Source organism: Hyperolius riggenbachi, chromosome 2 (assembly GCF_040937935.1).
Source record: "Hyperolius riggenbachi isolate aHypRig1 chromosome 2, aHypRig1.pri, whole genome shotgun sequence".
Lineage (NCBI taxonomy): Eukaryota > Metazoa > Chordata > Amphibia > Anura > Hyperoliidae > Hyperolius > Hyperolius riggenbachi.
Genome location: NC_090647.1, coordinates 254,877,948 through 254,895,448, shown reverse-complemented (window position 1 = coordinate 254,895,448; position 17,501 = coordinate 254,877,948). Strand labels below are relative to the sequence as shown.

General features: G+C 40.3%; 1 protein-coding gene across 1 annotated transcript in view; it reads right to left on the bottom strand.

Annotated features, from left to right (window-relative positions):
• The window catches only part of LOC137544945 (uncharacterized), a 648,464-nt gene that overhangs the window by 23,787 nt on the left and 607,176 nt on the right, over window positions 1-17,501 (bottom strand). The window contains exons 97-98 of the mRNA XM_068266042.1: window positions 11,745-11,878; window positions 9,242-9,362 (exon numbers count right to left, since the gene is read on the bottom strand). Of these exons, the coding sequence (XP_068122143.1) occupies window positions 9,242-9,362; window positions 11,745-11,878 (255 nt within the window). The remainder of the gene's footprint in view (window positions 1-9,241; window positions 9,363-11,744; window positions 11,879-17,501) is intronic.

The window sequence follows — 17,501 nt, the reverse complement described above, 5'->3', positions numbered from 1 at the left end:
GAAGTTATTAATAAACGGAGAAACATTTTTTCACCCTGCCTTTGGTGTAGCGGAACTTTCCTTCCATTGTTTGCTGAGCTTACTGGTTCCTGGCTCCCTCAGGCTTTTGGTGTGTGGATGCTGCGGGTCCTCTCCTGTTTTCGCCTTCCATTTTTATAAGAAGGTGCCTAAAGCAGAAGCAAGAAATGTGGGTGCACGTGAGCAACAGAAGTTTGGGTGCCTCTGTAGGCGCATGTATAAGTAACGGCTCTAGTGGGAAATTTGGGCCCAAATTTTTGGGGTTTTTTGGGGGGGAGGATTGGTAGTGGGTGGAGAGGGCTGGTTAAGGATAGATGTGTGGTGGGGGTTAAGATTAGTCATGGGGGGCAGTTAAGGTTAGGCATTCAGGGGAAGGTTAAGGTTAGGTATAGGTTAAGGTTAGGCATTCAGGTAGGTGATTAAGGTTAGGCATAGGGGGTTTAAGGTTAGTTGTATGGGAGGTTAAGGTCAGGTGTCTGGGGGGGGGGGTTAAGGCTAGGCATCATAGAGGGAAGGTTTTGTGTGAGAATAGGGTTAGGTTTTGCTGTAGTAAAATACTGGTAACATTTACCGGTATTTTGCTAATGAAAAATACTACTGTGAAATAGTTGAATATCGTTAAAATAGCAATATTCTGCTGTAGGCAAAACTCTATAGCTGGTATTAATATGTGTGAATGTCCAGCCATTACAATTACCACTATTTCTGACCACTTATTATCAGACAGGAGCAAACACATGATACGCATTATTAAACTGTCCTCAGGACATCTGCTTCACAGGTGTTGCTGCAGATATAGAACTTCAGCTTGGCAAAGCATCCTTGTTACGTGTGTGAAACGGAAAACCTCAGGCAAGGTTAGTAAAATAAAAACTATTGAGAAAGGATAGAAAGGATTTAACAGACAGGAATCATTACCTGACCAGACCAAAAGAGGTTCAGAGATCAGGCATGAGTTCGCATGTGGCCAAACGCACGAATATATGTATTTTGTAAAAAAAAAAAAAAAGTGTACCTGTGTGACAAACAATCTTTTTATGTGTGACTTGCTGTTTAATAATGCAAAACACAAAAAAAACACAACAGCTTGAAAATTGGCTCAGAAAATTACAAGAATTCCAAGAAATCATTATTTGCAACATTTTGCATATTTAGGTTATGTTCATTTTTGTTTTTATCAAATGATCTTTATGGAGCGTCTGTTTAACATAGTAAAATGAGATAGGAGTTCCTTGTGTAATCACCATGCAGTATATTTAAATGAGACATGAAATGAAAACATATTTACAAAATAAAGTCTGAAATAAAACTGCACATGTATGGATCAATTACCACGACCGGGATAAATAGAAGCACAGCGTAGCATCTCTCTTATTCTGCCGAACTGTTCATTTCTTTACTTTGAACAATATCTCCCATAGGGTTATGCTTTTCCTGCTTGGGGCACTAAAGGCCTAGAGGCAGTTGTTGCATGATTGAACATTATCCCTTTACAGCACTGAACATAATCTCTCTGGAAGGCAGTGCTTACATCAGTTTCAAGCCACAAACCTCTCATTTGCTGTAGGTAAGAAATACCGCTAAATATACAAGAAATGCTGAGCCCCATAGCAGTGCATGAATTACATTTAATGTTGTTCTCTATAATAAAAGGGAAACACAGATTCAAAATGTAATTTCTTAAGCATTTTTTCGTGTGATCATATAATCAAGTGATTATACATATTCCCTAGGATAAGCCCATTAGCATATAAAGGACTTGCTATATGACATGTAAAAGATTATATTTATTTCAATAAAAAGTATGCAAGATAAATGTAGCACATGCCAACCAAACAAAATAACAGGTTTCAACCATTTCCCATTTTACTGTATTCAGCCCTCTAAAAACTTAAACTGCCCAAAGTCCATGAGAATCTACCTGAGAATGCTAGCAGAGTACTATGGACTGCTATTGTAGTAATAGTATAGTTGTAGGGTGATACTCAGCTATTAAAAAGTATCAATTAACTTTATTTTTCTTACAAGAAAGGGATGTCAGTTTCACATTGTACCAAGTCACCCATAAAATCATGTACCTTTGAGTGAAGCCTCATACCATAAAGAGACACACTTTGGCCTCGATTCACAAAGCCGTGATAAATGCTATCACGGCTGTGATAAACTTAGCACGCGGGTTAGAGCGCATACAGGTTTGTGCACATAATAGCTAAGGTTTGCAAGCATTAACTGTCCCCGTTCACGCGCTAACATATGGGTTAGCCCGTGAATGGGGACAGGTAATGCGCGCAAACCTTTACTATTACACGCGCAAACCTGTACGCTCGATAACCCGCGTGCTAAGTTTATCACGGCTGTGATAGCATTTATGAATGAATCGAGGCCAAAGTGTGCTTACAACTTTATGAGCCCTTTAAAATGTTCTATATTTCTATATGAATGTTACCAAAAACATCTGGTATGCAAAATCTGGTATCCTAAAAGTATGCAAACAAATGACCAAAGTAATGTCTTGTTTTAAGTATTAACGATATACACTTTGCTAGAGTTGGGATGGACCCCATTTTGCCTTCATTACTGCCTTAATACCTTGTAGCACACATTCACTAAGGGGTTGAAAACATTCCTTGATTTGGTCTGCATTGTCATGATGGGATTGCTCAGCTGCTTCAAATTTGTCGATGGCACATCCATGATGCAAATCTCCTGATCCACCACTTCAAACTGGGTCTGAATTTATTTAAATTGTATGGTATAAAGAGGCAAAAATTTGGACTATATACAGGATTGCTAAATGGTTACAAAATTAAACTTTGTGCAATTGCAACTTCAGAGTTTATTTTCTCATAAACCCTAGTTAACCTCCCTGGTGGTATGATTACTTCCAGATTTTATTATCTAAAAGCACAAGCTTTTAGGCCGCAAAAATTATACCACTAGATAGATCTGGGGCAGATCTGCACATTACACACCTTCCATGGTTCCAGCTCGGGGTTATCGCTCTGAGCTGCGGATTTCTGTCCCGAGCCTGACTTGGGGTTATCGCTAAGGAGGTTAAAACTGCAATTACATAAATGTTAATGCACAAACCTTTCTGATACCTTTTCTAAGATCCAGTATGGCGTACGTATGTACGCGTCACTGGGGAGCTGGATGGCTCTCCCTGCTGCCGCAAAACTCCCTGGTGGCGTTAAATATCATTCCTCCTCAGAGTTGTTGCAACTCGGAGGGAGATGCAATTTGCAGACCAGCAACCGATGGAGCCCCGAATTACCCTTACGTGGCCGCACAGCATTACATTGCTGCTATGGGGCGTCTGGTTTTGCCAGAATGAACCAGATGAGTGTTGCCAATTAACAGCACCCAATTCTTCATAATTATAGTACAGATTAGCAGAGTCACTCGTGCCAATATTATCGGTACTAACACAAGTAGAGTGTTAAAATGAAGTATTCCTGTCCTGTGTAAGTTTTGAAATTGGCTATACCTATCATGAAACTGGTGATATATTTTCCTATGATTTCCACTAGAAGAATCTTCATAACCTGACAAAACTGCTGCAGAAAAATCTGTCATATGACCACCTCGCAAAATGATTGTGGCATAAATATGTGCAATTACACTGGCATTCTATCAGTAAAAATATATAAATGGGCTAGGAAAGCCCATCAGGGAGAATTAGTTATCCCCCTGACTGGATAGCTGTTTTTACAAGGGTAGTCTAGAAATAGAGTACAGTACGGTAACAGTTACTTTATGCATGCGCGAACCTTTTCCTAAGTACAGAGATGTCTCTATAAGAGGCCATGGCAACAATAAGATGGTGTTCAGTGTTTGAGTAAAAAAAAGTACCCATCAGGGAACTGACCCTTTTAATCTAAAAATGTCCTTATCAATAAGGTATAAGCATTTGTTTCCAAAGCAGCGCTAGAAAACTGACAGCTGTTGTCAGATTGGAGACTCCATACAATATTTTCTCTTTACTTTCCTCCAACACCACTCTTAACAAATCGGCCACCAGAAATGTATTGTTGAATTGAAATATTGATTTCAAATGTGTCTGCTATGTTTCCTGTCCAGCACTGGTTCCTTATTTTTCTTCTAAAGCATAAAAACATTGATTGTTCAGTAAAAAACAATAATGTGCTTTTTATTAAGTCAATCTTTCTGACTTGCAGAAAACAACATCTTTTGGTTTAAGGGAATGTTGTTCAAAGTGATAGTCAAGGCATCATTTCAGAGCTCTGTTTAGAAGCAAGCACTTTATTTGCACATGAAATACTGCTCTTTTCCATATTTCCCCCAACGCCTAATTACTCTGTATAAATGTGTACAAACATGAGCATTATCTTTCATAACGCATTCACTACTTCTGCTTGTTTGCTGATAGAGGAGGCAACAGATGGATATTTTAGCAGAACAGTGACTGATGTGGTAGAGATTACACTTCTCTGCCATCCCAGCTATTTCTATGCATGATATGGAAAAGCGCAAAGCAATACAACAGACTGACAGGCTAAGCTCCAGGAAGCTGTGGCAGAATAGGACGTAAACAGTTTTAGAAAAACATTGCCTCCTAAATGAAATGTTTCAGTTTTGATCATGATAATCATTTTAACATTGTTGTTTTATAGATGTTATGTTGACGTTTATTGTTCTTCAATGTGGCTCTGCAAGAACTATTTTTGTACTTCTGATTGGCTGTTTCTGAGATGCATGTTTCTTGAGGACCTCTGTTTTTGATGCCTTTTATGAAATGTGCATATCACTATTTCAATGTATGTCACGTTTTTGCAGATCTTTCAATAAAACCGTGTTTTAAAAAAAAATATGAGTAATTCATGAATATTTCAAATGCACTTATGATGCATCTGAACTGATTCAACGACCTCTAGTCGTAATGAAAAACAAATCTCAAAAATTAAACACAATGGTAAAAAGGTGCATGGTTTCAAAACATTTTAATGCAAATCATAATCTTACTTGTCAAAACAAAATTGACTTGAGGAATGTCTATTGAAGGGACCAGACACCGGTTAAAATTTATTACTTGACTGTGACCAAGCAGGCTATAGCAGCCTGCTGGAAAAAACAGCCTTTCAGTTTAAGTTGGTCACTGCAAAACTGGGACAATATATGTTCTAGAAAGAAACACCTGCAATACTGACAGACAAGATCCCAAAGTTCAAAGCTGCTTGGAACCCCCCTAATAGACAACTATGGTATTTTGAAGAAACTTAGATGTTGGACGCAGTAATCCTACACACTTCTTCTTCTCTACAATTGGCTTTCTTCTTTCTTTGCCTTCCTTCTCTCTTCTACTGTGTTGTTTGTTCTACTAAGATCTTCTCCTCAAACATATGGTTTTGTTCTATAGCAAAGTGAACCACGGTCTCAGTAGAGTGAGAATCCTGCAGCTGCACATATACTAGGATAGTTCTGATGTAGAACTAGTTAGGAATAATAGAGGTTTTTTTGTGAGCTTGACTAAATGTTTTTGGGAGCTACAGTTCAGCCACAAGAAGTTTATGTACTTAGTATTAAAGTGATTTTGTCAGCTATCTAATCCATAAGTTTGTAAGAAATTGAACACAATATATTATAGAATTGGTTTATTGTTTTGACTAGGATTGCCATTTCCTTTTGAGACTGTTATCACATTATAAGATGTTCGATATTGTTATGTTATACATTTTAAAACAAAAAGGGATTGTATTGGATAATATTACCAATAAAAATGTATGAATCAGCATCATGGACTATGTTGGCGCTTTAAAAATCAATAATAATGGTAATAAATATAATTGAACTAAATTTGATTTTAAAATGTTAGCAAACGCATTCCAAACAACAAGTAATAGCACATTAACATGACAAGTACAGTTAAGCCTCGTTTCCATCTGTGTGCTTCTGTCGGCTTCTATCTGCTTTTCAGCAACATGTATCAATCTGTAACATTGATCTGCTGGTAAAAAGCGGACAGAAGTGGACAGAAACGCACTAAGTGGAAATGAGGTCTTAGGCCTCATTCTCATTAGGTGCGCTGAGAAAGGTGTAAAAGCGCATGTTAAAAACTGCATGCGATTGTTCACGCTTTAGTGTGCGTTTCAATGTGCTGCATTTTTTTAAGCCTGTTTTTCTTATTGTAGCAGTAGTAGTTGTCAATAAAGCTTTGTTTTCATATGTAAATGTATATTTTTTTCAATTATTGGTAAAAAATGCATGCACTTCTACGTACTTATATACGCTTCTACGTGCTAAAAAAGTGCACCTATTCACTTACATTGATGTGTGCTTTACAGCTGAACGCACAGAAATGCATGCAACACTACGTGTTTGTAACGCTGCTTAGCACAGCGCATACATGTGAACCAGGCACATTTAATTACATGGGAAAATCAATACATTGCAGAATACACAGGGTGGAATCTGGATTCCTGTTTAACAACCCCACATCTTACAGTGTATAATTATTCCTTGCAATGTGTTACAGCTCCTGTAAGGCTTAAAAGACTCCTGCGATTTCCTCAATATCATTTTATAAATGCAGCCACAGTGCAACATCTAATCTCGTTACTGAAAGATTCAAGAAAGTGTTCCAATATGTATGGACAGTTACTGAGTCTCATAAGAGAAGGGATTCTCATTAAGATGCTAACTATAACACATCTAATTAGATTACAGTTAATTTATATTTCATACTAATATTAAATCAATGTGCTTCTTTCCAGTTCAGCTCTTGCCAGTTGTTCATAATGTATATGTGTATTGATACTGCTTATTTCTGCCTACCAGCTGTTCAGTGTGTGAATGCTTTCCGTAATACACTGATCTTGTTTTCCAATACCGTTCATTGTAAGCTTCTGGTGGTTAACACGTTTATTAATAGCATTAGCCACTCTCCTTCTAATCAGCTTGAATTCATTGGTTAGCTGTCTAATTTGCCAACTAATGAAAGAGATAAAGGCTACTTACTTTGTGTTTATAATGCGGGTGCCCACATTGTGGTCTTGATACAAAGAGAAGCTTTGGAAATACACTCTATATAGTTACGTATTTGTGTGGAAATTAAATTAACATACAAGATCATACCAGTCTACACTAATGACCACATCATTTCTTAAAGAGCCACATTTTCAGTTATAATAGCAAACCTAGAATAATTGTCACCCAAAATGATCAAAATTGTTGTAAAAGGCTTCAGCTCAGCTATCTGCAAAGAAACTTGTTCTGCCCTGCAGAGGGGGTGGAGGAGAATGAATGGGAGATCCTATTAGTAAAGCACAACAAGGTCAACAAATAACCATTTGCAGGAGAGGAGCCAATTAAATACGTTCATGGCAAGTGCAAGGAAAATTAATGGACAAGTACTTCTACTGAAAATATGTCTGTGACAGTGTTGCGCCAGTCAATCGATCAGCTGCTGGTTTGGGGTGAGGAGATCCCTAAACACTCTAGCGGATACAAAAATAAACAAAAGAAATCCCCAATAGGCGCTAGACAAAATATTAATCAATAAAAGTCTGTTTATTTAACTATATTGAAAATTACATGGTTCAGTCACACACATTCATCAATCACATCCATCACTCCACTGCAGTGGGTAAAAAGTGCATATGCAGGAAAAATAAAATTATATATAAATGCAAAGCTTATGCAGGTAAGGAGCAGATGTAAAATCTCAAAAACATACACTGCTGCCAGAGTGAGACTGATATGAGCCTGATTCAACTCACTTGCATATTTTTGCACTCACAGTATTACCTATATTGAAGAATTATAGTGATCACCCTATTAAAGTGGACCCAAATTAAAAATACAAGATTTCAGAAATAAAATCTATTTTCTAAATTATAATAATAAATAGCAGCCTTTTTTCAGCCGCATGATGACAAATATAAAATATTTTACATTTATTGGAGGAACCCCTCCCTTCCTTTCAAATTGCCAGGACAAAATGGTGAAGTAGGTGGTGTCCAGCAATGGAGGAATTGCTAATGGCTGCCCCAGTTTAATCCTAGTTATGAAAAGAGAAGGGTGAAAAGCATGCAATGAAATGCTCATGGGCTTGAAGGAGTGTTTATTTATCTTTGTATGTGTCACAGTGGTGCAACTAAATATTTTTAATTAAAAAAAATGTTTGGTTTGGGTCCGCTTTAAGAGACATTCAGCATTCAACTTACTTGGTTGTTCACTGCTCATACCAGTCTCACTCTGGCAGCAGCACGATTTGGGATTTTACTTCTGCTTCTTATCTGCATAAGCTTTGCATTGACATACATTTTTATTTTTTCTGCATATGCACTTTTTACCCACTGCAGTGGAGTGGTGAATGTGATCGATGCGTGTGTCTGAGTGAACTGTTACTAAGCCTATTCATGTCATTTTTAATATTATTTAATAAATAGACTTTTATCAATGAATATATTGTCTAGCGCTAATTGGGTATTTATTTTGTTTCATCTACAATCATTTGTTACCGCCGTTCTTGTCGCTCCCTTTACCCTGCTGTCACTACAACCCCCTTGCTCAGCTTTCAAAATGACAGCTAAGTTCCATACTCCAGTCAGGAGCTAAGTTCATTGTGCTTGACCCTGTGATCACTGTGAGCCAATCGCGGTCATCAAAGTGTAAAAATAGGAAAATGCTGGCTCTGGTCCTTAAGGGACCAGAACCATCCAATACTGTAAGGGTTAAATAGTGAAGCTTGAGCACAGGAATATACTGTAAAAGGGAAGATATTATCCTCCCTAAGTAGATAAGAGTATGAATTCAACATATTGTAATATTCATTGTTATGTCATAAAGGTCACTTTGCATTCTTACAATGCACAATGATTTGCCATGGCTTATAATCTGCATCATCCATTCTGTGCTACAGCTGTAAAATATTACCAAATGCCTTATTAGTTAGTCTGCAATGGGAATAAATCCTGGTGCAACTCCTGCAGCCATTCCACTGAAGCTGCTGAAATTTACGATCCATTGTAAACTGGATAAATACCTGCATCTTTCAGTCAGAAGGGATTTGTGTCAGTTTATAAAAGCCTTAGGTGATGTTAATCATCTCACCATTCAAGACCAAAACAGATTTTAGAGTAAGTTCATTCATCTCTACATTGGTTGATTGCGAGTTCATAATTTAGTCCATGATTTCATGATGAAAGTTTAATTGCTAGAAATATTCTCTCCACAGAGTATGAGCACGTTACAAACCATTTACCTGCATTGTATAGTCCATGTAGACAGGGCACTGATAAAACTCAATGCCGTCATCACTTTGCTTGACATTCCCTCGAAGAGTAGGAATTATCATGACGTATGGGAGTGGATTGACCATGTCCCTGTAAAAATATTTTAAAGCAGAAAGACAATATAATTACCTGATCTTTAATAAAGACATTGGGTAAACTCAGTTAGTGTTAGCGAAATGCTTGAAACTAAAAAATATTACATTAATTGAATGGTAAGAATTACATACAAGCTTTAGTTTTGAGTCCCAACTCCATGCACAGTGTTGCCTCCATGTATTAGGGGTAACCTGACAAATATTTAGAATGTAAATATGATTTCATACTTTCCTAGCAGTTTTGCTAATCTTGTGTCTTGTCTCTTGTGTATGAACTAAGAGGTGAAGCTTGTTTTTATCTGTTGTATAGACCTTCCGGGATGAGTCATGGATGATAATACATTTCACCTTAATTTGGGGTCAGGGACATTGAATTTCAGTTCTCAAGGGCCTAGGTCCTCACACATTTTTGGCAAAAGTCAAATGAATTTAAGGAAACAAAACAGGAAAGGTAAGGTTTCTTAATTTCTCAGTCCATCGTAAACACTGACATGGATATGGCCCTCAAGGCGTGAAGTTTGACATGCGTGTTTTAGGCAATGGCCCCTTTCAGGCCATTTTCATTGTGGATGTTGGTTCCTGGAGATCTGGAACGGGAAGGAAGGAAACTGGGGGGCCTTCCTGTTCTACTCCCAGTTCATACCTGGTTTTGGAATAGCCAGCCAGATATATTGAGATCCGTGCAGGTGGCTGTGGAGTACACAGCAGGTGAGCTGTTATGAGGGTCTGTATCCTGCTCTGTCTGGAAAGACAGTTCACCCTCTACAGTGTGGATCCCAAAGCTGGGGTCTGAACCTTGGAACCTTGGTTTATTATTGGATACTGGGACATTTTTCTGTACTTAGAACTGTACTGTGGAACTTGGCTGCAGAAAGCAATTTGTTTAAAGTTTTCAAATGTGACGTAAAAGAAGCATATTTGTGTTCTGCTAACTTGAGTCCCAAAATAAACCAGACTTATTAATACATATATTAATACTATATTAATATATATTCAGTGGTGTCTCAGAAAACCCCCAAATATTACGATGTAAAAAAAAAAAAAAAAAAAAAGGGAGAGGGTGATTTATTCGGGTCATTTCCCGCAACCAGCAAAAAATCCTGGTATCAAATCAAATCAAATATAGCTTTATTGGCATGACCAAGCTTCAATACAGGCATTGCCAAAGCAGGGGGAATGAGGGACATGGGATGGGGTGGGGGTGCAGTGAGTTAGCAGTTCGTGGACATTTGGGGGGGGGGGGAGAGTTTACAGTTCATTTACGCTCCTCTGTCTGTGGCATGCTGTGACATAGTGTGCAGTGATTGTCACTGTGGATTTCTCTTCTCCTAGTAGAATGCAGTGTTTTCTCTCATCCTCTAATGTGTGAAAGTCTGGAAATAGTCCCATCAGTTTCTTAAAGAAGGTTTCCCTGGTATCGGTATATTTGGGGCAGTGCAGCAGGAAGTGATTTTCGTCCTCGAGGGATATCTTCAAATCAAAAACCGGCACAGTCAGCAATCACCACTGTGTTCCATAGAGAGATAAATATGTCCATCCACCAAAATGTTATGGACTTTCACCCTAACAATTGAGATCAAAGTAATAAGGTCCAATTAGCGCAGATATATGTTTTTCTCAGAACTGATATCCCAGTATTAACTTCCTCAAGAGCAAGGTGGAATTCCAGAACCACTCATTATATAGATGAATCAGTGTCCATATACAGTAATATTAAATCATAAACCACTTTCATTCTTAAACTACACTTTACTGCACACAAAAGGACTGTAAAAAGGTTACTTGCAAATACCAGCGCTTTGTACAATATCACATTGGCTGCATTTGTTACACCCAATTGGTTTCCCTTTTGCTTTATCAGGGGTAATAAATGCAATAAAGGATATTTTAGTAGTGGAAGCATTCTATACTTCTAGATAGTAGAATTCCCTTTAACCTTTTTTCTTGAATGGGGATGGTGATTTAGTCACTTATTTAGTATGGTGTGTGTGCACCATGTATGATAAAATCACATTCTATTTATTAAAAACAAAAATTAACATGGTCATCAAACCAAATACAAGCTCTTTTAACACATGGTAAAGTGAGATAGCACAACCTGGAAGCACAGCTACTCCAACTTCATGTGTTAAAGAGCTTGTATTTGATCCAATTTTTATTTTATTTTTTTAATAATGACAATTATATGATTTTATGGGAGAAGGTGCCGATCCCACATGCTCCGTGTTGACCTATGTTGGAGTTAAAATAAATTGAAATTGGATCTAGACACACACCACCATTATTCTATGGTTTCAGTTACTTTGATTGATTATCACATCTATGCAAATGCATGTATTTCACAGCATGACAGTTAACATTTTAGCCAGTTCAATACCTGGATGATTTTAAGCGATTAGTTTTAAGATCCCATGCTGCGCCCAGTAACACAAGGTCCTGGAGGTAGAGAGCATATATCTCCCTGTCAGCTTTTCCACCGGAATTTTCTGTTATATGACACTGTAGTATTACCTAAAGTCAAAACAAATCCACCATGTAAGGTTTTAGAAAAAAAATAGGCAGCTATTATTACGGATATATTTTTATATTAAAAAAAAATATTATGAATTTTATATTCACATAAAATAATCATTAATATTAAGAACTCTAACTGCAGATATGTAACAAAATTAGTTGTCGTTGCTTTTATTAGCACACACTGTACTCTATACTATAAATACATATGTTGCCAGTTATATAACAGTGAAAATCAGTTGTATAAAAATGGCACATTCGAAGTTTAACATATTGTACTTGCCACAGTGCATGAGTCACCCAGACTCCCATTTCCATGATACCATGCAGACACACGCAGAAAATAATGAAAAAAATAATTTCATGGGGAATAAAATATACATCGTCTATCACTGAAATATTGAGCTGTATTGGATGATAATGCATTCTGTCCAACAGTCAATTTCTGTTAAGCTACTGTTATGCGCCTTATGAAGGACCTGCGTGTCCGTAACATGTAGTGTCACTGTTCCCAATACAAGCAACTTTTTACAGCCAGTAATGTGCCGCCTCTTTTCTACATCTGATTGTACCAAGACCGTTAGAACAATCCGGTCGAGGCTAGGCACCGGCATACTCTCAGGCATCTAAACCTGGGTGCTGTTTTCCTGGATTACTTTGGAAATTTCTGAAACTACCTTTTAAAATAAAGTCAGCTTAGCAGTCAAAAAATAGCTTCTCTAAAGGCAAATATCATTAATTATTTCAGTGGCTTTGCTACACAGGGACACACTGGAGCACTGGCTACCCCTGGCACTCCCTCTGAGGGACCTTACCCCCTTGGCTCAGTAACCTACAGTTAACTGTTTACAGGCTTCAACAGCATACATTGAACAGGATATGACCTGTAAAAAAAACTTCCTGTCTGTAAAATAAAAACTCTAGTCTCCAGCAATGCTTAGCTACTAAGAGAATGAATTACACACATAGTGTTTCTCTCCCTCCTGCCTCTTCTCCATCCCCTTGCTTGAAGAGTAGTGAGACAAAGGCTGGGGGTTGGAATGATTTGTCTGTGATCTGTCCATACAGGAGCAGCTTGCTAGCAAGGAAGGATTTAAAGGGGAACTGAAGAGAGAGGTATATGGAGGCTGTCATGTTTATTTCCTTTTAATCAATACCAGTTGCCTGGCAGCCCTGCTGGTCTATTTCTCTGCAGTAGTATCTGATTAAAACCAGAAACAAGCATGCAGCTAGTCTTGTCAGATCAGACTTATAAGTCTGAACCACTGAAACACCTGATCTGCTGCATGCTTGTTCAGGGGCTATGGCTAATGGTATTAGAGGCAGAGGATCAGCAGGGCTGCCAGGCAACTGGTATTGTCTAAAAGGAAATAAACATGACAGCCTCCATATACTTCTCTCTTCAGTTCCCCTTTAAGCATGCCAGCAAACTAGACTAGTCATGTACATCTGTAAGTAACATTTCTTCAGTAACAGCTCCATCATTTGGGCAATCTACTCTGCTCAAAAGCCTCTAAGTTCTGTTTGTGATGTTTACATCTGGTTCCTATCATTGCTGAACCAGTTAGCCTTAATTTCATTGAGATAGGTAAAAAAGCAACTATAGCTCACCATACAAATGTAACGATCGGTGTAACACAGAGAGGATCTGATTACCGGTGATCTGCAGTAACACCGAGAATGCAGATATATACCCGATTATTGATGATCTGCAGCATCACCGATAATCAGATATATCTCTAACCTCTGAATAATATAAGTGCTTGATGCAACAGTAATACTTAGAGGAGGATCCCCGTAAAGGGGTACAGTTCAGTAAGAGATACTGCTCTGAGAACAGATTCCTTCCAATGGCCTGATGCTCCCCAAGGGGCGGAGTCAAGCTGAGAGTGGGAAGGACCAGAGAGTGAGTGACACCAATGGTGAATGTCACTGACAGGTCTGTGAACTATCTCCAAACAGGGAAGATAGTTCTCGAGGTCGGACAGGCCAGGTCGGCAACAGACAGACAGATCAGGTACAGAGACAGAAGGCAGATGCAGAATCTAGAGACTAGCCGAGTTCAGCAACAGAGTATCAGAATGACAAAGGTACAAAATCAGAGATCAGAAGAATGGTCAGGGAAGCAGAAGGTCATAACAAATATCAACAATTCCTAGACTAAGGTGTGAGTTCCTTGATCATCAACACCTAGGAAACTGGTCTAGATAATAACACAATAATACAGAATTCCTAGACTAAGGTGTGAGCTCCTTGATCATCAACACCTAAGAAACTGGTCTAAAGAAACACAGATTCTGACAGGGTCTGAGTGCTACCACGTAGTGATTGCAACGACAGACACCAGAGAAATGACCAGCACCCAGTATATATACACCAGCGCTCTCCTGCGCCTCCCCTAAGTGCTGGACCAATGATAATTGGAAGAATTGTCAGCTGACCGACCTGGTCAGCTGACACCCCTCTGGCTGTCATAAATGCTCTGCCTCTCCGCGCACGCACGCGTCCTTCTGAACCAGTGTGGACTATCAGTCCCAGCCACACCAGACATGTGTTGTAATGCCTCTGCTGTATTGGATGCGGAATCCGCCGCACCGCTGTCAGAGCGTGCGGCGTTTTCTCCGCATTCAGCAGTACTGAGAGAGGTAGGCCTATGCGTGCAAACCGCCGCATCAGACGTGGAATCCGCCGCCCTGTTCTCTGGGCATGCGGCAGTTTCTCCACGTTCCGTCAGGCCAGTGAATGCAGGTCCCTGCGCGCAAGCTGCCATGTTGAACGCGGAATCAGCCGCCTTACTCTGAGTACTTGCGGCGGCTTTTACGTGTTTTCTCACAGTATCCCCCCCCCCCCCCCCTGAGGAGTGGACTCCGGACAGCTCCTACCCGGTTTCTCAGGATATCGAGCATGGAATTCCCTTCTTAATTTGTCCGCATGCATGCGACTATCAGGTACCCATGTTCTCTCCTCGATACCATACCCCTTCCAGTGTACTAGATACTGTACTGAGTTCTGCACTACCCGTGAGTCTAAAATATTTTCTACTTCATACTCAGGTTGGTCGTCTACCAACACAGAAGGAGGAGGAGTGACACCCACATGGACTGCTGGTTTAAGCAGGGACACATGAAAAGATCTTACACCACGCATGCTGGCAGGAAGATCAATGGCATAAGTAACATTGTTGATCTTCCTGGTTACAGAAAAGGGGCCCACAAACCTGGGACCTAACTTGGGCGAGGGTTGTTTCAGGGTCAAATGACGTGTGGAGACCCAGACCAGGTCTCCAGATCGTTTCTTGTCAGCTTGACCTTTCTGACTTTGAAAAGCCTTCTCCAAATTATTTTTCACAATTCCCCAAGTGGCTTTAAATGACTTTTGCCAAGCCTCCAGAGCTGGAAACGGAGTGGAAGCTACTGGCAATGGGGAGAACTTGGGCAACTTTCCGGTTACCACCTGAAACGGAGAAAATCCAGAGGAAGAGCTTTTCAAATTATTGTGCGCAAATTCTGCATATGGCAAGAACTTGACCCAATCATTTTGCGCATCCGCAACATAACACCTCAAAAACTGTTCCAAAGACTGATTAACCCTTTCCGTCTGACCATTTGTCTGTGGGTGGTAGCCCGACGAAAATGACAGTTCCATGCCCATTTGATGACAAAATGCCCTCCAAAATCTAGAAACAAATTGGACTCCCCGATCTGACACTATGTTTTCCGGAATGCCATGCAGTCGGAAAACGTGGATGATGAAAAGATCGGCCAACTCCTGGGCCGAGGGGAGTCCTTTCAAGGGCACAAAATGGGCCATTTTACTGAAACGGTAGACTACCACCCAAATGACCGACATGCCTTCAGACCTCGGAAGCTCACCCACAAAATCCATGGACAAATGGGTCCACGGTTCACTCGGGGTGGGAAAAGGCTGCAACGTTCCCACAGGTGCCAGATGGGAGGGTTTGCTTTTAGCACACACTGCACACTCTCTAACATACTCCTTGCAGTCTGTTGCCAGAGAAGGCCACCAAGCACACCTAGCAACCAAGTCTTGCGTTCTGGAAGCCCCTGGATGCCCAGCATTCTTGTGCGAGTGGAACAATTGCAAAATCTGGAGGCGAAATGGCAGTGGAATAAACATAACCCCTTCAGGCTTACCCTCAGGGACATCCTGCTGGAATGGACTTAAAGTCTCCGTCCAGTCTTTCCAGGTTTCTGTGACTCCCAGCACTACTCTCTGTGGGACAATGGTCTCTGGGTCTGAGGGCTGTGCTGTCTCCGGCTCAAAACATCTGGACAAGGCATCTGCCTTGATGTTTTTACTCCCTGGAGTATACGTAATTACAAATCTAAATCTCGAGAAAAGCAGTGACCACCGAGCCTGTCGGGGACTCAATCTCTTAGCCCCCTCAATGTATTCCAAATTTTTGTGATCAGTGTAAACTGTAATCGTATGTTCCGCTCCTTCTAGCCAATGACGCCATTCCTCAAAGGCTAATTTAATGGCCAGGAGCTCCCTGTTGCCTGTATCGTAGTTTTTCTCTGCCGGTGAAAACCTCCGAGAAAAATAGGCACACGGGTGTAACCTTCCCTGCAGCCCAGAGCGTTGAGACAGCACAGCCCCTACCCCGACTTCAGAGGCGTCAACCTCTACAATAAATGGATAGGAGGTGTCTACGTGTCTCAAAATGGGTGCAGAGCAAAACAGTTCTTTCAAAGTGGAGAAAGCAGCCAGGGCTTCGGGGGACCAGTGGTTGGTATCTGCCCCTTTCTTAGTGAGACTGGTGAGGGGTGCTACAACTGTGGAGTACCCCTTTATGAACCTTCTGTAATAATTAGCAAATCCTAAAAATCTCTCAAGGGATTTGAGTCCTACTGGCTGAGGCCATTCCAGGACAGCAGAGACTTTGGCGGGATCCATAGAAAGGCCCGAGGTGGAAATTATATATCCCAGAAAAGCGACAGATGTCACCTCAAAAATGCATTTCTCCAATTTGGCATAAAGTCTGTTTTGTCTAAGCCTGTCCAGCACGAATTTGACATGAGACCTGTGCTCAGAGAGGTTGTCTGAAAAGATTAATATATCATCCAGGTATATTAAAACAAATCTACCCAACACCTCCCTGAAAACTTCATTGATGAGTTCCTGAAAGACGGCCGGAGCGTTACACAGCCCGAAGGGCATCACCAGGTACTCGTAATGCCCGTCGGGTGTGTTGAAGGCCGTCTTCCATTCATCGCCCTCTCTGATCCGCACCAGGTTGTATGCACCCCTCAAATCCAATTTTGAAAAAACCTTAGCATTGGTGACTTGGGTGAATAAATCGTCTATCAAAGGTAACGGGTAACGATTTTTGACTGTGATCTTATTCAGTCCCCGGTAATCAATGCATGGCCGAAGGCCTCCGTCTTTCTTTTTTACAAAAAAGAAACCTGCTCCGGCGGGCGACCGGGAAGGGCGAATGAATCCCTTAGCTAAGTTTTCACGGATGTATTCTTGCATGGCCACCTTTTCTGGCCCAGACAAATTGTAGAGATGACCTCTAGGGGGCATACAACCCGATTGGAGATCAATGGGGCAATCGAAAGGGTGATGTGGAGGCAGTTTATCGGCAGCTTTGGGG